At 40.1% G+C, this 21,783-nt stretch overlaps 1 protein-coding gene across 2 annotated transcripts in view; it reads left to right on the plus strand.

The window, feature by feature from the left end:
- The window catches only part of pde10a (phosphodiesterase 10A), a 54,602-nt gene that overhangs the window by 15,437 nt on the left and 17,382 nt on the right, over positions 1–21,783 (plus strand). The window contains exons 1-2 of one of the 2 annotated variants that reach the window (XM_053332935.1): positions 2,857–3,036; positions 13,440–13,571. In XM_053332935.1, coding sequence (XP_053188910.1) covers positions 2,973–3,036; positions 13,440–13,571 — 196 coding nt within the window. In that variant the 5' untranslated portion in view covers positions 2,857–2,972. Of the gene's footprint in view, positions 1–2,856; positions 3,037–13,439; positions 13,572–21,783 lie in introns of those variants that run through there. The other variant, XM_053332936.1, reaches the window with a different exon arrangement.

The raw sequence follows: 21,783 nt of genomic DNA on the forward strand, positions 1-21,783 counted from the left end.
TGGACCAGCTGTTCTACAGTGTAGGAATGCCAGTGATTGATAGCACACATGCTGACGTAACCCACCACAGCTCCCACACCTCTCTCTCACGATATGATCAGTATGTAGTGCTGCGGCCGTGAGGGAGTCTGGCACGCTTTATGCTGTATCATGTTTCCGACTCAAAGCTGTTTAGGCGCACTGAGCACTGATAACACTGGCGCACATCTACAGAGGTTGTGGAGATAGTGAGCTCACTTCATTTGAGACTTGATGTGGGACCCTAACCTAAAGTTAAACAGAAGTAATTTACATGTGCTGTTGATAACTGAAGTATTTATGCGTGCTGTGTTTTATGTGTAGTTTGTTGATTCATGGAACAAAATTAGCTCCGTGTCATTTATATGTGTCTCTTTTGGATATTCTTAGTTGAAATATAAACAACAGTGGTGATGCATTCCTTGGCTTGCTTTAAGGCAAAGATTGTACAGTTCATAGGCACTAAGCATGGCCTTAAAGACGTCAAAGAAAACTAATACAGGAATTCCTTTAAATTCAGAAATAATTAAAAAAAGAAGAGAAAACTCCTGCATTAGGATCATTTGGTGGTTATACAGCTTAATTGTGCCATTGTCTAATTTTAACCTTCTATCTGTGTATTCAGGTTTCATTGTTTTTTTTCCAGCCAGTGCAGACTGTAAAACATTCATCTAGTTGACCTGAATTTGAGGTTAATTAGATTATATTTATTATTATCTCTGTTGGATGGGATATTATTATTAAAGGATTATAACTCGAGTCCACTATTCCAGTCTAAATATTTCAATTGCACTGCAGATGTGCAGTCTTTGCAGTATTTTGCAGAGTCAGGCATTTTCTAAAGGAATGTACTACATTGATTTATTTTATCATGCCAATTCAAGGCAATATTTACAATTATAATTATGCAAATGTACAACTGAGTTAGCCTGGTGAAATAAATCAATGGAATACATTCCTTTAATAAATGCCTCACTCTGAAAGTCTCCGTAGATATTTGAAGTCAGGAGCTGAAATATCAATAGTGATCCAGAAAAGGCACAAAGGCAAATCTTATTTACTTCAGACAAAAGAACCTTATGTAAAATCTCCAGCTAGATAAGACACAAATTAGACCTTGGCATGATGAATGATTAGACTATTTTAACTCTCTCTCTCTCCTCTCTCTCTCTCTCTCTCTCTCTCTCTCTCCACACACACACTCACACACCACTTGACACTATAAGTAGATTTTTTATTTTCTTTAACCGGACTTTAGTTGAAAACTTATATGAATGAAGGTGTTTGTTGGACACGGGCCATTTATTAAATTTGCTTTGGTAAAACACAACCTAACACTGCCTGTATTTACCTGAGGGTGCCAGAGCTGACCCTGAGGTTAGAGGTCAGGGTCAGCTCTGGCACCTCAAGAACAACAAAAAGGTCAGTGCCTTCCAAAAGGGCACATCGGCAAAACAATGAGATGCTTACACCCGGTTTGTTTAAACACTATATGCTGCACATTTCCAGCATATGTGCCAATGTAGACTGTATTGTTTAATTCTGCCATTTGGAGGTTGCCGTCTCCTCCTTGACCATAGAGTCGTGGATCAGGAAACAGCAGCGTGTCTCTGGAGAGCGCTGGACATATGGCTCGGCCCCTTTTACGCAGCCAAATTCAGGAAAAGGAACAGCAGCGTCAAGAGTGCGCGTCCCAGACGCGTCAAGTCTGCGAAAACACCGGAAACAGGGGCGATGTGCCCTTCAAATTAAAATAAACTTGTCTATTGTAGAAAGTGTAAATTGAATAACTAGAACGTTTGAAAATTAATTTGACTTGAAAGATGGCAAACATCTGTTAAATGCAATTTTGTTTTAGTTTTGGTAAATATCTGCAGCAATAGACCTACCTCAAAATATATTAGATATAGCTCAGTTAAATATTGTTTAATATTCAGGGGGAAAAAGTTTAATCTCAAATACTTAAGAAAATCTAACTGTAACATCTGTTCACCATTATTGCTCAAAAAAAGAAGCAATGGAGAAAACATCTAATAGCAGTGGTTCTCAAACTTTACATCAAGGACCTAAACTGACACAAATCAGACCACGGACCATCCTCTGATAAGATGTTTGCTTTTAGATGTTTATTACAGAAAGTGCATGAAACCCATCACCCAGTTTTTCATACATTCTGTCATTGTGTAAACCTGACACGTCAGATGGTTTGTTACACGGAACCATCTGAAAATATATCGTATATCATCTTACTTTGCAAGACACCTGAGATTCACAAGATCTCGAGATCATAAGATCATAGGATGCTGATTAGTCTGAACCACATCCATCCTGGTTTGGACACAAGTGCAAAACTTGAAATCTGACAAGATAGATTTTCACATGATCTTGCGATCTCACTAATCCAGCTGCCATTCATTATGTTACTTATGGAATTATAGTGCAAATACATGATCCCCCTTATTTGCTAGGGACCCCCTGAGAAGACCGCTGTACAGGGTTAGAACCACTGCCATAGTGGTCAGTATTTGGGCTTTTATTTTGAAAAAATCACAGGAAGGTATGTGGGTGTTGCAGCTGACTTGATGCTGGCGCGCTCCTGTTTCCCCGTGTATGTGTGTGTTTACTCCCATTCCTCTGTGTGTATGCGTCGTGGTCTCTGCTCCCCCAGTCTGCTGCTGCACATCCACAGCGGAGCGACCACGCCGAGGAGGCGGACCGACTGTAGCTACACCTCGGCCAGCGGTGCTGGGTCATAGCGCTGGTGGAAGGAGGAGGGGGGCAGACTCTGCTCTTCTTCTTGCCCTTCCTAAACCGAGCACAGCCTCGAGCAGCGGGGACACCATCACCTCTGCGCGTCCTGGAATAGTTTTGGTTTTACCAGACGCACCAAGTTGCAGCTGCAGAGGCGCACTTTTCTCCGTGGCTCCTCTCTCATTTTGCGCTCTCAATCCGACATGGAAGATGGTCCGTCTTCAACAAGCTGTTTCAGAAGGTTAACGGACTGTTTCCTGGGTGCAAGTAGGTATTTTTGACACTTGAAAAGAGTAAAGCAACAAAAAAAAAATCTGACTTTAAGCAGCCGGGCTGTAAGAGCTGTGAATCAAAACACGGACATTATTACATTATTTCTTCTGGTCCCGCGGGCGTGCGTTATTTGCCCATTTGTCTACTCAACTTTATGAATGACAGATTGATAGCTGATCTGGATGGGTGGGGACTTCATTGGAGGGGGACCAGGCAGGACTGCAATTTGGAAAATGTAGCGTGTGTCTCTACAGTCCGCTTTAATAAAACACAGAGCGGCTTTATGAATCCCATCTCGGGTTTGAGTTGTGCGACAGTCAGCAGTGCTGCAATAAGACATGGCATCAAAAAGCGAAGCGTGTGTAACATTAGGCTACAGCACTGCACGAGCGGAGTGAAGAAAGTTGAACTGTTTATTCCAGCAGAAATCACCAAATATTAATGTAGGAATTAAAGACCAAGTTCAATATTCTCTTAGAAACCAGTTAAATAATATAAATAATTAGAAATGTTCATATTCATTGAAGCATCCTTACTGTATAATATTTATTATACTATAGTCTTATTTCATATGATAATATTTAGTATATAACTAAAAGTCATTATTGCATTCATTCAAGCTCATTTGCTTATTTAGTTGATGTAGAGTATGATAATAAACATTAGGGGTGGATGTGCTCCATAATTCAAAATCATTTTTTAAAAAAAGAAAGAAAACAAACTTCTTTTATAAATGTCATGCCAGCCGGAGAAAGACATGTTTTTACAGAGCATAGTCTTTTATCACAACAGAATAAATCCCCCTAATAAACAAACAAACAACTAAAAAACAAACAAGCAAACTGAAAATACATTTTTCCCAATAATACACTAATGTCTTTCAAGCATGTTTGTGCTACTTAGTGGTCACTTCTCAGTGCCCCTGTTGCATTTCTAGGTTTGTATACTTTCTCAGTGTATTTAGTATTCTCTTACAGGAATCGTTGTAATTTATAGTTTATGTGTTTGGAGTTGACGCTGATGGCTCTGTCAGGGATTCCAGTTGTTTCAGTGGCACCTCAAGTGACCTTTAGTGGCAACCCTGTAATAGCAAGTTAGCAGTTCAGGGCCTGGGATACCGGATGATGCCAAAGCACACACATAGCAGTAAACTGCAGTCATGGAATGTATTATTGAGGTACAGTATGTAGGTATCCCGTCCTCCTCCTTACCAAAAAAGGACAAGAATTTCAGATTTCTGAAAGATTCCACACTTTCTCTAAATTTACAAAACAACAGTAGACACGGGCGTCAGTTAAAGTGATGAAATACAATACTCAGCTGTCATATATGTTTTTACTATAAACCACTCATTCACAAATATGTTGACCTGAGAAAAAGTTTTGTCCACTTCCATTCATGTCAGACTTGAGCTTATATTAGAGTATCATTGTTCACATTTATGTCTTCTCTTTTTTCAGATATTGTGCAGCTGTTAATCAGGGTTAAATGTAGGATTAACTTGACACACTGTTTGCCTTTTCACTGCATGACTGGTTCGGAATCAAGGAATAATATGACTGTACTTTCTATGCAGCGATAAAACACATAAACAGATGTATTTCTGAACTCTCCCTACATGATTTATGCCATCATCTCCTGCATAAATGTATATTTTTATGGCACAATAGATTGTTTTGTAGACATATGATAGTTCACTTTTAATGTGTCAGAAGGCTTTTTGTGGTTGAAAAAGTGCAAAAGTGTTTTGTTTTCTGGCCACTAATGGTATGTTTATCATTGTGTGTCCTCTCTGAAAAGAGACTGGTTGCAGTTTCTCCCTGGAGAGACAGACTATGGTTTGTAAGGATAACATGTTGGCTCATTCACTCCCAGGTTGCTCATGTAATTTTAAACCACACAAGCAGTGAGTTAGTTACTTAGTCCTGGGATGTTTTAGCTGTTTGTAGTCACACATTGTGTGCATACAGTATATATATGCATGTGTGTGTGTCATTGTTTGTGGATAGTTCTGGTCAGTATCAGAGGTCAATCTGGGTCAGACCTAATGTGATCTCTCAGGCATTTTTAAACCCAATTGGTTGTCGACGAATTGCTTAACTCAGTGAAGAAGGGTGCATTGTCAGGCAGGAAGTGCTCACGCTGGACATTTCCTGCCCCACCGCATGCCTTCTCTCTCACTGTGAGGACTTCTGTCAGCACACGCACTCAATACATAAATATATCACGCTTGATATGATTGGAATATGAAAATTAAAGCTTGATTGAAATTTGAATGCCTGAATGATCCCAGCTGAGCTGATGCCAAATAGTTTCCCTTTGTGATTTGTCTTCAGTGTTTGTTTAAACTCTCAGGGAATTCAAGCCACAGAAAAGTAACTTGTTACGCACTCTGAACCCCTTTTATATCAAGATCTGTGCAGGACTGGATCAGTGCCAGGGCACAGTGCACAATATAAGCGGTGAAACAGATGACATTCTCCTCAAGGCGTCCCTTGACCCTCTGTCATCTTGTCGGAGGTTTGTATTTGAGGGGATGGGAAAAGGCCACATGCATTTAGATTTCTTTGCAACTTGTCCTCGTGTCAAGGCTCATAAAAGAACACGGCACTGGAGAAGACGCAAGGATCTGTGGTTCTCATTACCGGGTCCCCATTGGGCCCTCTGTGGAGCGGCTGCAGAGTTCAGCGTCAGTCCAGATGTGCAGCAGGGAACATGACCCCTATCACTTATGTGGGGGGGGGGGCAGAAATCAAACCATCGGTTGGGGCGAGATGCTGACTCTGAGGCAGCAACTCCAGCTTTACTGTTGAAGATCATTATCAGTGGCGTGGGAAGATGTGTGATCTGCCACCTTAGGCTTTCCCTCCATTGTAAGAAATGCACAAGGAAGTGTTTTTATAATCTCAGAGTTTATGACTTGAGTTGAAGGTGAAGTTTGACCCAACCACAGTCAGAGTGTCACTGCTTCCTGTGACCATGCTATTAGTCTGTGGATCAAGGGACATGCCTTATCTACATCTCAGTTTGCCATTTATAGCCCTTACCCTTTACATCTAATGACCTGGACCATGCAAGTGGAAATAATGCAAATTACATTTCCATGGAAATCTCCCTCTCTTTCTCTCTCCCTCTCTCTCTCTCTCTTTCTCGAGTGTGAGGTGTGAGTTTGCATGTTTGTGCAGCGGTGTTTGTTTTTCTCTGTGTGGGGGCGTGTCTCTGGAAGTGATGGGATTTCAGTTAGAGTCCAGGGTGAAACAGCATTTTCTTAATTTGACACCTTTTCACTCACTAGTATTGATTCAGCAGCACCGGTCACCTCACCCTTGGCTGCTGTGGAATGTAGGGGGGGCGTGTGTATGTGTGTATGTGTGCGTTCACCTGCGTATGTACACATACAAAGCCAGTTTACCCAGCACAGACTCAATGAATAAATGAGGTGAAAAGTGGGAGTCAAAGAGTTTTCATCTTCAGTGTTGGCTCTTTTTTTCCCCTCTTTGCCGCTCACTGAATGTCAGTGTTGGACGCTGTGCTCCAGCCCTCCCATAGATAAGATAAGAACCACATGCTCTTCCCACCTCCTGGCAAGGGAGTCCCAGGCGGACCTGCTGACGCACGCACCCTTCAGCCCCCCCCCCCCTTCTCCCTTCCTCCCCCTTCCTGCCACAGCCTCATGTCAGGAAAGTGAAAAGTAGTACCTTGGCAGCTTGCCCTTGACTCTCTGCCAGAAGGAGTGCGCTTCAAGAGAAGTGGTCTTTTCCCTTTTTCTCTCATGTGCGTTTTTCATCTATGTGTTGCAGAGGAGGAACATCTTGCTCACTAAACATCGGCACTGCTGGGGTCGACCCTTGCTGCTGACATTGCCGCTCGACATCATCTGACAGGAGCACCAAAGACACACACTCACTTCTGTTCAGGCACTATCACACAGATAGATAACTGCATCATGGGGAATAGAGATGAGTGATTGAGATAAGGTGGAGTTGGTTGTTCTTTTTAGCAGCGTTTCAAATGCTCCTTTTATCTGCATGTGTAAGTTTATTGTTTCAATTAAAACAATCCATTCCTTTGCCGGTCCTTCCAGGAATTTGCACATTTAAAAAAGTGGGAAATAATGCATTTTGTAACCAAGTCCCAGTGTTTGCAAATTTGACAAAAATTGCAGTATTTCTGCAAAAAAAACTATCAAATAAAACTTTCCTTGCACTACCACTTCACCACCTTTTCTTCATAAAATACTGGTAGTTAGAGCCACTCTGTGAAGAGCACAGGTCAAATAAAATCAACCTCATCCGCCTGTATTAACAACCTTCCTTCCAAATGAGTCAATGCATCATGAACCCCCCCCCCCAAACAGAGCTTCTCAGGCAGACCTTACTCACTCACTGTTTGTTTAACGTCTACAATCGCACCCAACAAAATCCACCTATTAAAACCTTCATTACTAACCTTAAGCTCAACCATCTCGGCCCTCACACCTCAATTAAACATTTTATTTATGGACGTTGTTGGGAGAGTTTTACCAGACTAGTGTACTTTACAAGTTATATTCAGGACAAAAAGTCAAACATGTTTGACTTTGTGGTTACCTCTTAAATAGCTCACACTTACTTAATTCATCATTTTTCTACTAAAACTTTTTAAATGTATCTTACTGTCATTAAATGTTATTACATTTTATAATTATGTCTGATTTCTCTAGACAATCATAATTGTTTGCACAAAAAAAATCCTCAAAAATATTGTGTATTGCGACAAAATTTGTCAGACCAGATGTTGAAATTGCAATTATCATGGGCTGACGTCATTACAACAAACAATGATGATGAATTAATCATGAAAGTCATTTATCAAGCAAACTCTGGCTGGGTCAACACATTTCAGGATTTGCTGATTTTCTCAGTTTTTCATTATTTGGGTGTTTTGAACTCAAAACAACCTGGCTGCAGACATCACATTGGGCTCTTGAAAATTGTGATGAGCATAGCTACAGCAAGAGCCTGATGGGAGTGTCTCAGTTAAGAAGCACGCATTGTGATTCATGAACGAGTCTCTTGTCACTTACACTCATTGAGAAACTCTGATTTTGAAATAGAATCCCTCAAGTTTAGTAGAAGTAAAAGAGGAAGTTGTTTAGCTGTTGTAGATACCCAGTGCAATCATCATCATTATTCCTCAGCTCTCAGTTGAAGACTGAAGGAGTGATGTTGCATTATAACACTGGCAGCGGAGGCTCATGAAGGCTGAAATCAAACACAATATAAAAGGCAAAATAAGGACAGGCAGAGGTCAGTGAGAGAAATTAGGCCTTGCTTCACAGGAGAGGATAAAGAGATGTGGCTTCAGAAAATCTCTGTGGGTTTCACTCCTGTGTGCCATTGATAAATGTTGCTCTGCAACACGTCACATGACTTTTAACTCTAATATCATATTGAATCACATTTTTTAATTATAATACAACTAGTGGTGGGCTTGGTTGTATCCCTTGTTTTGTGATTTTCTGCAACAATTCAACTTCCAACCAGTTCTCCAAACCTGATTAGGAATATGTTTATCAGAACGATGTTGCAATGATAAATAAGTAATGTCTGTCTGTAAGACTTGGTATCCTCAGATTTCAACGGTGATGCTTGTTTCACCACTTTAAAGTTGCTATACTAATACAAAACATTAAAAAATATATTTATTGAAAGCACATTTCATTATACGATGGAGTAAATTACTTACAGTTTACAGCATCTCTACAAGCCATTTACTTTTCCATATAAAATCAGACCATGCCTAATTGATTTCCTTAATAAAAATGCCCATAAACTCAAACTGTTTCGAAGCCTTCTCAGGATGTTTTGATGCCTGAAATTCCATTCTACAAATTGGTGCTGACCCAATATAGATTCCCAGTCCACGCCGTCCGGGAGTTTGTACCTCGTCTAATGGGAGTGTGTTCGTACTGAAACTTGGATGTGACAGCGCAGAGACCCAGACAGACTGTGACTAGTTTGGCCTTCCCTTCCCAGTCCCAGGGTGTGGTTTGCTATAGTCAAGATAAGTGTTATGCAACAATACCTCACTGCATGAATTCAGGCTTCAGCTTTTACACAGGAAGCCCAAGTCTGAGTCAGGCTCCGAAATCTCTGCCAGCTGGGCTTCAGCCACTCACAAACATGCTGCACAACAAGCTGTTTCCCGCCTTTACATTTGTCTGAATGAGCATACTTAATTTGACTCAAACTCACATAAGCACAAAGGTGCAGCTGTAGTTATTACATAGCAGATCAAAGTTTTACATAAAAAAGTATCATAATTTGATACATTTCAATACACTGTAAAAGATTAAACCCAAATGTTTTGGAGTCTGACCCCTTACAAAAAACACTGTCTATTGAGGCCCCTTGTCATATTTCAGATGTCTGGAGAGATGTACCCTTCAAACTTCTTAGATGGTTTCATCTAAATAACTGTTCAAGACCAAAAGATGTAAAATATTTCATAAAAAGGCAAAAGTCCAAAAGAAAGAATACAATTTTTGCAGGAAAACTTTTTTTCCCTCTTTGCTCATTAATCATTGCATGAAGTGTTGATTATGATCCTTTGGGGGATGATATGATGATACTACATACATCAGACCTTTATGCTTGATACTGGGAACTGTTTCACATTCTTACACAAAACTGCACAGCTATATTATTTTATTATAAGAATATTATTTGTCACTCATGTTTCTTGTATTTTGTACTTGCTTACATGTTTATTGTGAGTTATCATCAGACTAAAGCAAACCCCTTGTGTGTAAAAACCTATGTGGCAATAAACCAGCTTTTTACAGCAGAAAAGAAAGAAAACATTTACTTTTGAGACTATCACTATATTTTACTGATAATTCTTTTATACTTTTACTGAAGTAGGAATTTTAATGGAAGACTAACTCATAATACTCATAAAAAGTTCAAGGACTGGCTCAAGATATTGAAGATTTAGTAAGCTGACAAATCAAAAAAGCGTGTTAGAAAATGAGAATTTGGACTTTGATAGTCATTTTGGTTTGTGTGTGTTCGACATGTCAGGCATGTTTCTCTATCATTATGCTTCTTAGAATCAAATCAAAAATATTTGGTGCTTATTTTGATGACACCGTTATCTTTAGCAGTTGTGGCTCCAGCAGAAAGGAAAATTCTATTGAGGTTTGACGAAATAAAAGGGAAAAAAACTCCGGTCAAACCAGTGACCAAGCCATGGCTTCTTCCACAGCGGTCTTTCTCTCTCCTGATTGAGTGAGCACATGTGGTTCCCAGTGGGGTTAACCATTCTGGACCACAGCATGTGGGACAGATCTGGCTGCACCTTTGATTAGCCGCCATAGTCGCAGGCCCAGGACACTGACGCATATCCCACAGCTCTGAGTGTCACTGCGGTCACATTAAGTTGAGCTGCGGCTCTAAAGACTTCAGAAGTCTGTAAGGTCGGCAGAAAGTAGCAGAAAGAAGTGCCATCAATCATCTTCATGCTGCAATAGTGGCTGTTTAGTCAAACCAGTCATTCTTTTTGCTTCTTTTTCCAGACCTCTTTAATACAGATCAACAATATTTATGTTTTTTTTTCCATTAACCACTGTTTCTACAGGCATTTTAACTGATAACGATAAATCCATTTTCCCTTTAACTACATTACAACAATGTGTGTATTAACCACCAGTTGAGTGTATGTGACCTGTGATGCTTTGTTAGTATCTTTACTGATTTATCACTGATTGTTATAGTGTTTTAAACTATCTGCACAAGATGTTTCAATTGTAACATTAGTCTCATACATTTATTCCAAAGGAGATTTACACCATGAGGAAGCTTCCTGATGGTCTAAAATGTCTTCCTTTAATGCATAATATTACTTTATTATTATCTCTTAAAGCATTCAGTGCATCATCATGTTGCTATAACATGTCTGGCAGAATTTTGATATCACTGCTATTATCAACAAAACCCATGAAAAGGCTCAAACCAACAATTAATTGATCTTACTGACAAGTATTGTCTCTATGCCATAGAGCTCCATTGTTGCCCAAAAAAGAGTCACTAGCTCACCAGTTCTATGGCTGTTTTGGTAACATTTACTAAAAACTACTGTGTTCAACTTTTTTGTGGAATGACAGCATGTAGTTGACACCTATTTTTAAAGATTTACGTCTTCTGTTGGAACAAATGGAACAAATGGATTTGGGTCTTAGAGTCTCAGACAATCTTGGGAGTTTGGAAAGTGTTGAGAGACTGACTAAAACATTAAAACGTTGTTGTTCTTTTTTCGGGATAATATATAGAATATCACCGGCCTTTCTCTATAAGGCATTTCAAGCCCTATTCTAAAAAGCTGACATAGATGTTGTGCTCTTGTACTTTTCAAAGGTCCATCAGTCAAAATAAAAACAGGTGAGGGGGTTAAGTTCGGGGGCGGGAAATGCACAGCGGCTATATTAGAGGTCTTCACTTTGCTTTTGCTTTGCCAACAACGCTTCCCTAATTAATGTTTCCACAATTTCTGCTGGTGTAGGTCACACAAGTACTCTGAATGGAGCTCGAACAGATTACCGTTTTATCAACCATTATATACCCACTGCACATTTTTATCACTGTTGTTTGCTTTTTCCCCAAGGAAATAGGACATTTGACTATTTTTGTTCATGTGCACACATATGATAGCTAAATAATTTTCAGAGCTTGTAGACACAAAACTTGTATTCATAAATTCATACAGCGTCCTTGTTTTTTTTATTTTTTGTAGTGTCACTAATGACAGTGCCTTCTTTGTGTTTCAAATAGGACAAAGTCGTAAGGGCCTTTTGCAGCACTCCCATTTTACTCCTCTCTGTGTGTCTTTCTGTCCCCTGCAGCTCACTTCACCCCCCTTAACTTTCTCTGATTTATTAAGCCGTATTCTGCCGATGTGCGTCAGAGCTGGCCAGGAGTCTCGTGAGGCGTTCCGCTCCTGAAGAGCTGTGTCTCGTGTCTGGACAGCGTCAGACCGCAGCGTCCTCCACCCTCCAAACTTACCCCCACCTCTGTTTGCCTTATTTGCCTGCAACCACAAGCCTGCTCGACCCACACACACACGCCGAGCAGATGATCCATTGTAACTGGAGATCAAATGATTTGTTCTGGGGGAATAGATCAAAGGTCGTAGGTAGCTGCTCCATCTCTTTACCAGGAGTCAGGAGCACTTTGATTCGAAATAAAATTCAATTCAGATTGAAAAGGATGGAAGTTATTCCTCAAATGCAACTTTTAAACACAAACAACAGACAACCTGTGCTCAAGTGGAAGTTGGTGCTTCTATCTCCAGCATCTGGTTTTATTTTGTTGTTGTTTTTGTTTTTGTTTTGTGCCACCCTTTGCATACTGTTTTATTGTCCAAATGCATCTGTAGCCATTCACTACCACGATATTATACAGTTTTTCAGACTCCACTTAGTAATATTTTCATGCCGTGTGTGTGTGTGTTGGTGCCTGTGTGTGTGTGTGTGTGTGTGTGTCTGACAGCAGAACACATGCCTTCCAGCTGCATGTCCTCCTGTGATTCACACTTGAAGGGAGTCTACACAGATGCTGCTGATAACCAAACGTTTCGTGAGAAAGCAGTATAAAAACGATAGGGGCTTTCTGTCTCGTATTACCTGATAACAGATACACTTACTGTGTACCATACCATAAAATGTAAATTCAACACTGCCAGTGGGTTAGTTTTCTCTGTCCACAAATAATTACTTTTGGTTGTATTTCATGTCAGCGTCAAGTTCACGTTGATGAGATGACATTCTGTGGCTGAATTTAGACAGTTACGACGTCTTTGTTTTAGATACACACTCCATTTGCGCGAATGACCTAAACATGATGGTTTCCCAGTGCATCATGAAGGCCTCTCAGTTGAACCGTGCAGACGCCAGCGGGTATATTAAAAACAACTTTCCCTCAACGATGGTCTGGCAAATTGCTTTTTTCCCTGACAACAAAGACAGTAAACAGCAGCACTTAGCAGGCTCTCAAGAACCTAATTGCCTATTAAGCACAATCGAGTCCTCCTTTATCCTGCTGCCTCTGTTGGGGGCTCCTATCCCTGGAGACACAGCTTTACAGTAAACATAAGTGAACTAGCCTGGCTATCTGAGAGCTTTAGCTAGATCCTAGGCGCTGCTGCCGCTGCGCTCACCTAGCTGTAAAGATGACCTTCGGCTGTTTGTAGCCTGTGCACTTACACATGCTGTCACCCCTCTCATACCTCATGTTGCTCTCCTCTGAACTTTTTCTAATATTTCCCAGATTTTAACAACAATGTCCAAGCTGTATTTATTTTTTATGAATAAAGTTTTGTAGTAAGTTGAGTAAAAGATGTTTTGTTTCTTTTCTCCACAGGCTTGACAGATGAGAAAGTGAAGGCCTACCTCTCGCTGCACCCGCAGATGCTGGACGACTTTGTGTTGGAGAGTGTGAGTGCAGAGACGTTGGACAGATGGCTGAAGAGGAAGACCAGCAGCAGGCCTGCAGGTACACCCACTCCCACACATACAGGGACAAACATTGAAACACACCACACACACACACACACACACACACACACACACAGGCTGCAGCTCTCTGGATCACTCCGACATAATGATTGTATCAGCGGATTTCAGTATATTGACGCAGAGTTGTAATTTCTGTAATATTTTGCTTTGGTTCAATGTTTGTACGTTTTAGCTCACATAATCCCAAATAAATTCCTGACAAGTCAACCACAAATACAGGCTGCCCTGAATATCTGCAGCCACGTCAGTCGTTTGCTTTTATTGCACTGAAAAACTGAAACTCTTTCTCTTAAACACTATGGGATCACCAGAGACTGAGTGTTCCTCTGTGGGTTCTATTTATTATCCCGGCCATTTGCAGTACAAATCACTCAACTTCACATGTGTCTCCTTTAATCGCTAGTGTATGTGATAGACAGAAGAAAGGGAGAAGGAACGGACCTGTCGGGTGTTTACAGGTCATTAGATGTGTTTGAGCAGGCCGAGTTGAGTCTGTGCCGTGCGCCCCACACACAGCGGACTGTTTCTCAGACCAACCGCATCCATCAAGGGCCTACAGGGCTGGCACTCTGCCCAGTCGAGCTGCTGACGTCAGAGGCGACCTCCAGAGACATGCAGCCGGCTGAAGGGGGCCCAGGGGAGGGTGGGGAAAGTGGTGGTGGTGTGGGGAGGGGGTTGTACTGCCTCAGGGTGTGGGTGTGTTGAAGTGAAGGGGGAAACTGGCGGAGGATGGATTTGTCACATTTTGAAGCTGCTTTCTACATGAGGTTTAGAGACAGTAGTGTTCAGTACTGCCATACAGAGACGTTGATTTCCCTAGTCTCAGTTTGAAACTGTTTCCTGTATACAATATGTAAGTGTGTGTGTGTGTGTGTGTACGCATGCGTGTGTGTGTACGCATGCGTGTGTGTGTGTTAAGGTTGACAGGTACCAAATAGAGGCCCTCATGTTAATCAAACTTGCTGGCGCCAAGTAGGAATAACTTGACTCATTTAGTTTAGATCAGAGCAGATGAATCCTCTGTTTCACTCATCACAGAGTGAACCCAAAGCTCCACAGAAAGGAGGAAGGTTTGAGGCTCTTCTGTGTTTTTCCTCAGTTATCACATGAGTCATGAAATTTAATTCCCTTAGAGCAAAGGTGTAGTTCTCTCAGTTGACAACTTCACTTTTCCCACATTTCCCCAAAGACTCAATAGTTTGAAGAGCCATAGAAACCATTTGTTTTTGTATATTTTAGCCCAGATAACATATCCTTAATATGGCTGTTTTTAGTTTTTCACATTTTTTAATTTATTTCACTAAACAGAAAAATCTACTCGCTCGTGTCAGGTGTCTCATCTCAGTGAACACAGTTTAAAGTTATTCTTGCACAGAAAAAAAGTCACCTGGTACTACACAGAGATAACTATGACAAAAACGTAAGCAGACATGGTGTATATTTGGGATGGATTACATGTTTCAAGCAAGTTTCAGATTTCAAAGTTGACTCCAATTTTTTGTCAGGAAATGCACAATAACCACTAACTGCCTGAAAGATAGAAACATCTAAAGTGCTATGATGTGCTTTGGTCAACAGTAATGTAAACTACATTACTGATAGGCGTAAGGCTCCTTGTAAAATGATTACCCACATCAATTTGTTGGATGAGAAAACACAGTGGAGACCCATATATACGGCATGTTGGCATCACTGACATAGAAAGTAAATCACAGTTTTATGTTTTTTCCATGTTGTGAAAGGGAGAACATCAGTGATATTGTAGGTTTTCCCTTGTTGAAATATGCAGCTTCACCAACTGCCGACCTGCATACCTTTAGTTCTGAGTGAGTACCATCACATACTGATAAATGTAGGTCATATGAAGGTATACAGTCTACTGCTGAGCTCAGAGTGTCTAGACTTCTGCTCTCTACAAAATTCTTATCAGAGAATGGCAGATATTAATCCTAATATGTACAACACATTTCCTGTTGGTTTTTTTTTTAGCTTTCTATAATCTAATTTGGATTTTAACATTACCAATTTTAACCTGAAACAATTGGTTAGTCTCTTAATACACTGTTACACTGTAGCTTAATTATTCTGTTCTGTTTTTTGTATTGTCAACAAATCTTGTGATAAGACTAAATCCAACAATGAATTGTTCTTAATAAATGAACTGATACATCCAGTATCAGATGTTGCTTCTTCCTCTTTGCCGTAGGGGTGGTAGAGGCAGTCATCCACCAATTGGAAGATCAGTGGTTTAATCCCTGGTTCCTCCTTGCAGAGGAACCCCAAACCCCAAGAAACTGAACTCCAAAAGGGAGCGACAGCGATATACTGTATCTGTGTATGTGTGCATGAGCACTAATACTCCTGATGAGCAGGTTGGCACCTCTGCCATTAGAATCTGAATGGGTGAATGTTGGCATGTAGTGTAAAGCACACTGAGTGGTCAGAAGACCTAAAAGGCGATGTATAAATGCAATCCATTTACCATAGAGCCTCATTGTTAACCAAAAAGTGATTTTGCAAAATATGATTGACATTTAGTTTATTTGATAGATTAAGTTATTTTGATACAGTGCTTGCTAACACACCAATTCTTTAACTGAAAACAGTCCCCATTCACTTCTGTTTTAGTTATGCTTTCTAAAAAAAAAACAACAGTGCCCAGCTGTTTTATGATATTATTTAGCCTTTAAAAATAAATAAATAAATATTTCTGACGAACGAATGAGTTTGGGCCTGAGTGCTACACTCAGGCTGGTGAATTCAGAAAATACTGAGGGGCAAAAATACACATTGTTGGTTTTTGTCTTTTGGTCATTGTTGTTGAGTCTTTATATACAGATGAGTGACAAATTAAAAGAAAAAACAACATAAACTGTCTTGGCCACCACAAGCCTCCAAAACAGTTCCAGTGCTCCTTGCCGAGTCTGTGGAGTACAGCAGATGAAAAGAAAAACCATAACAAAAGGACATATAGAATAAGAGACAACCACAGACATCACTGAATAGATTTGAATACGAAAATTTATATTATATAATTTCTTCTTATGGGGATGATGGTGGAGATCATTGTCGTACACATTAATCCAAAAGCTTCCACAGGTGTTTAACTGGGTTGATCATTTTCATACTCACCAAAGCATTCAGTGAGCTCTGGTACATGGAAGCATCTGCATTTCATTTGTTTCTCTATTCATTCATTCAGGCTTTTCCTGTAATTTGTGCTCTATCTGTACGTTTATATACATACATATATAGAAGCTAGCCATATTATTAAATACTTGCTTGGCTTTCTGAGCTGGTTTTAACCAGGTAGTTTGAATGCTTTGCAAAATGCAGGTACTATACTGAACAATATTCAGCTACTAGCTAGTAAGGCTCGGTTGGGCTCTCAAGCTGTGTGAGAGGGAACCAGACTCGGAGTGAAAACATCAGTAATCAGCCTGACAGCTCTCTCATTATGCCGCTTGTCTCTCCCGGGGTTGATCTTTACATCACATCAGCAATATCACTCTAAGTCCACTTCCTCTGTTAGACCATTGTGAACAGACACTTAGGCACCACTCTGAAGCCTCTCTGCATCTCCCTCTCAGTGACTGTATCCACTCAAATGACAAGCACTGTCTAATTTCTTGTTCATCACACAGGCTGAATGGTCACTGTGTTGGGATGATGGCTGGAATCAGTGAAACTTGATGACACACATGACACATTTCTCCCTTTGTTTTTAAAGACGTTCCTGCACATGTTTTTAATGATAAAAGTACCCGTTCAATTCAAAATATCTATTCATATATTCCGGTGACAGTGTTTAAAGATCAAATTGATCTTCTATTCTTTGTAAGTGCAGCAGCAGCAAGACCTGTCATCATGTGATCGTCACTGAGATAACCACTGCTTCCTGGAAGCAGTCCCTGTAGCCAGTCCCGTTCTCACTTATCATGTGATAGACAACATTGGATTACATAAATCAGTACGCATACACGCGAGTGTGTGTGAGTCTGTTTGTCCTAAAATTGTGTCACAGCTTGTAATTCCTGAAAAAGCATTCACATTTGCACACTTGTTAAACTACGATTTTTACTTCTTTTTTTTCTTATTCTTAATGACTTTGTTGCTTCATACAGTAGTGTTTATCTATTCGACGGAGGCCTCGGCTTGCAATGCAGCTGTTGGTCTGTCATAACAGTGTGCTACAGAGCAGATCAGCCTCGTAGTGGCCTGTTACTGAACACAGTGAGCAGAGCACGTTTTCCCAGAACCACGGCCAATGTCATTTGATCATCACACCTCTCTTTGACCACTGTCCCATTGGCGATGTTTACTTCACACCACACGCTGTCATGGGGTAGGCCCCTCATCACTTATCTGAGCCTTCTGTAATGCACACACACACACACACACACACACACACAGAAAGAGAGAGAGAGACAATTTTTGTGTATTCAGAGTAAAATCAGACCCACGTAAAATCAGATACACATATGTATATGCATCTGCATCTGTTTATTAGACTGTCAAAAAGAAAATTCTGCTCATACAAACAGAGTTGTGGATTAAATCTGGACAAAGCCTGAAATGTGTTAGTGTATATAATATATTATTTTAACAGGTTTTATCCTTATTTTGTTAAAGGCTTTTTTATACAGTTCCCATATTACATGAATCTGTACTCAAAGAAGAATAATCTGATAGTTAGATATGAAATATCTGAAAAAAGTCTGCCAGAATTCATAATGAGAGCCTTATTTGCAAAGTTGAATATCCCTGATAAGTCAGACAGCATGTCTGATTGGTAAAGGAGCGCTTTGAGGGAGAAGTCCTTGGCCTTTCTGGCCTGGACTCCAGAGGGCAAGAGTTGGGTCGAGCTGTTTAGCAGCTGATTCGATTTCTCAGCTGTGTTTGGATGGCAGTCACAAGCAGACAAAGATGTGCTTGTTTAGCAGAACCTCATACCCTAACACTGTGATAAGAGAGCTGTCTCACCTGCAGGGCTTTCCATCAGGGGGGAGCAGCACCCCACACAGGGTTTAGTGAGTGCATCTTCAAGTGTTGGAAAAAAAAACTGTGGTCTGAAATGCAGCTAAAATTATCTGCCAAACAACAAGGCTTTGTTTTTAGTTGTTGATCATTATCCTATATTTGCAATGACTGCCTGATTGTTAGTTCATCCTTTTTTCTTTTTTTTTTATAAAGAGGAGGTCTCATTGAGATCTGGATTGCTGTTTTAGACAGATCTGCAGTAAAAAGTAACCAGTGAAAGATAAATTGGAGGGCTGATGTTTAGGTGAAAAGGAAACATGGCAGAGAAGAAGAAGAAGAAGAAGAAGAAGGAGGCTGTATGTCCTCCATGGAGCAGGTCGATGCAGGACGACCACTAGGTCAGCACATATTGACCGCTGAGTCACTGCTAGCTGACCGTCCTGTGGGAGACTGTGTATCTATGGCGTCAGATCAATAAAGCGCCCATCACGTATCATGCACAGTAGACCCAGCTGACTGAGGGATTTTTCCTGTGAAAGGCCTCAGTCTGGGGCTGTGGATATCTTCTGGGTGCTTCTTCAATCATTTATCAGCAGGTCAAATCAAACAGTTAACTAGATACTTTTGTGCTTTCGTGTACTGCAAGCCTCTGTGTGTTGGTGTGTGATTACTGAGACAAAGGTACAGATTTAAGTTAGATAAACTCCCTTCCTTGATAATGGCTTCCAGAGACTGTCTGAAAAACAGTATTATAAGGTAATATGACTATGACAGAAATTCTCCAATTTATTTAGCTGTGTTTTTTATTCAGATTTTCAGTTTCAGTTTTTCATTTTTGTTTTGCACTAAACTTTTAAAGCTGTGTTCACTTTTCTGTGCAGTGTAATGCAGTAAAATCAATTAATGACATCATCAATATATCAAAAATAATTTGCAGCACATCTTGCTTTCTTTCTTACAACTATATCATACTACTGCAATGCAGAAATTGCAGTGTCAGTATGCAAACAACACGTTTTTTCCCTCATACATATTTTTCACATCTGCTTCAGAGCAAATACTGAGACATTTCAAAGAAATCAAAGAAGTTCAGTCTACAAGTTTCAGATAATTCTCCACACCTCAAAAAGCAGTAACACCAAACAACCCTGAGCTACATTCGCCAGCTGCAGTCAACATTTCCATCTAATCTTTTCACTGAATTATCAGTAGATTAGTTGTAGTGTTAGTAGATAGTTGAAATGGATGAATAGTAATAAATACGTCTTATTGCGTCAGTTCAGAGCAATAGTCTGTCCTTGAAATGCTGAATTAGTAACTGACTGCATTTATGAACTGTTAATGTTTTACATTCCTTGTTGCTGATCTGATGAGTATGTAATTATTTTATTATCAGCTCACAGATATCCACAACAATGAATGTGGATCCTTTGGGGGGGGGGGGGGGGGGGTTCTGTGTTGTCCACCCTGGCACCGAAGTGGTCATTAAACACCATAAAATCAAAATGCTCAAATAATCTGGATATTTGTGATTAGTGTGAAAAGGCTATTAGTCAGTAAGATACTGATGTTGCAGTCTTTGAACTGAAGGAACATTTTTAGATACTGACAAGAGAGATTTTGTCCTTTCTAATGTTAATCTGATTCATTCGTTTTAACTTTGTTGTTTGTTCTGTTTCCCAAAGATGGTTTGTGAGTTGTCTTTTTCCAGCCAGAGGTGTGTGCTCCTCTATCTTACATGTCACAGTGTGATGTGTCATAATTCACTTTCAGATTCTTGGTTTTGTGCAATGAGAATAATTAATGTATCAGAGGAGGAGTTCCCATAAAATTGAAATACATAAGAATTTAATACAAAATGTAGATATTCATTACAGAAACATACATTTATGATACAGTATATGATTAACTATACATGAAGTTCTTTCATTGTATAAACTCAAAATGTGAAAGTTGTAAAAATGTATGCAGGATTGTAGCCAATAAAATGAATCAGGATGTGCAGGACTATATGTGTTGACCTTATAAACAAAACACTTGAAAAAAGACTTGCCTGATAAGCCCTGGTTTAGACGTCAGAACAGCACACATCTGAGCCTGTTACCTGCCAGATAAAAGTTGAACATCCCAGTGCTGCACAACTGAAAAAACACTCTTATTGAGGTTGTTCAGGTTCAGGAAAAGGCTGAATACAGTGATGAAAGTTACTAGAAGACGTCTGCTCAGCCTCTGCTGAGTTTAGGAGTTGCTCGACAGTTGTGTTTAGCGTTGAGTGTTAAGTGAGCCGGCCGTATATTTTCTAAGAACATGTCGGCCCTCTCCTCCTGTGTTTACTAAAAGCACAGCAGCTTCTTGAAAATATGGGATGGCATTAGAACAGACTACTGGTCTCTGTCCCTTTGCTGATGGCTGACCACATCGTATGGTGATAAAAACACACAGCACACACACAGTACCAGTCAAAAGTTTAGACACACGTTCACATTACTTGAATATACCTTCCCTCTCGGGCCCACAGGAAAGCTCTACCATTAGGATTAATCCCTTGACACTAACCTGATGAAACTAAGATGCTATTGTTGCAAAACATGATAGGAAAATTGTCAGTCATAAAGTTAATTAGTTTAGCACAATTGACTTAAAGGGCACTTGATTCCATATCTCTGTGGTTCTTATGCACTGATATTTTCTGTACTTCACCTTCCATGCTTTAACCTGCATGTACAACAGCTTCATGTTACTTTTTGGCCACTCAAATATTTTCACTTTGTGGACACAGTGTTAAGCAGGGATAGTCCTAATTGGCTCGTACCTTCCCAGTCTGATGTCAGCAGCTCACCCTGTGGTTCCTCTGGGACTGCTTCACATGGGCTGCCGCCAGAGACGGTTCGCCCAACTGTAATTGGACCACGCCACAAACAGTGCTACTCGTGTGACCATTTCCTACACAAGGAAATGGGTGAGCATATTTTGGGGACCAAAACACACCCTTCCATACTTGAGGGAGTGAAACAGCTTGTGTAGGAATAAGCATGTTTGAAATAATACTATTTTACATGTATGTGATTATATGAAAATATATGCAAAATCACATAAAATAATCAAATTGATGTTCAGTGCTATTATACTATTATATCAGATTCCTTTTTATGTGTAAAACAAACTTGACTTCATAACTTGACATACTTGTTTTGTTAGTTTTAAATTCA

Source organism: Scomber japonicus, chromosome 14, assembly GCF_027409825.1.
Source record: "Scomber japonicus isolate fScoJap1 chromosome 14, fScoJap1.pri, whole genome shotgun sequence".
Lineage (NCBI taxonomy): Eukaryota > Metazoa > Chordata > Actinopteri > Scombriformes > Scombridae > Scomber > Scomber japonicus.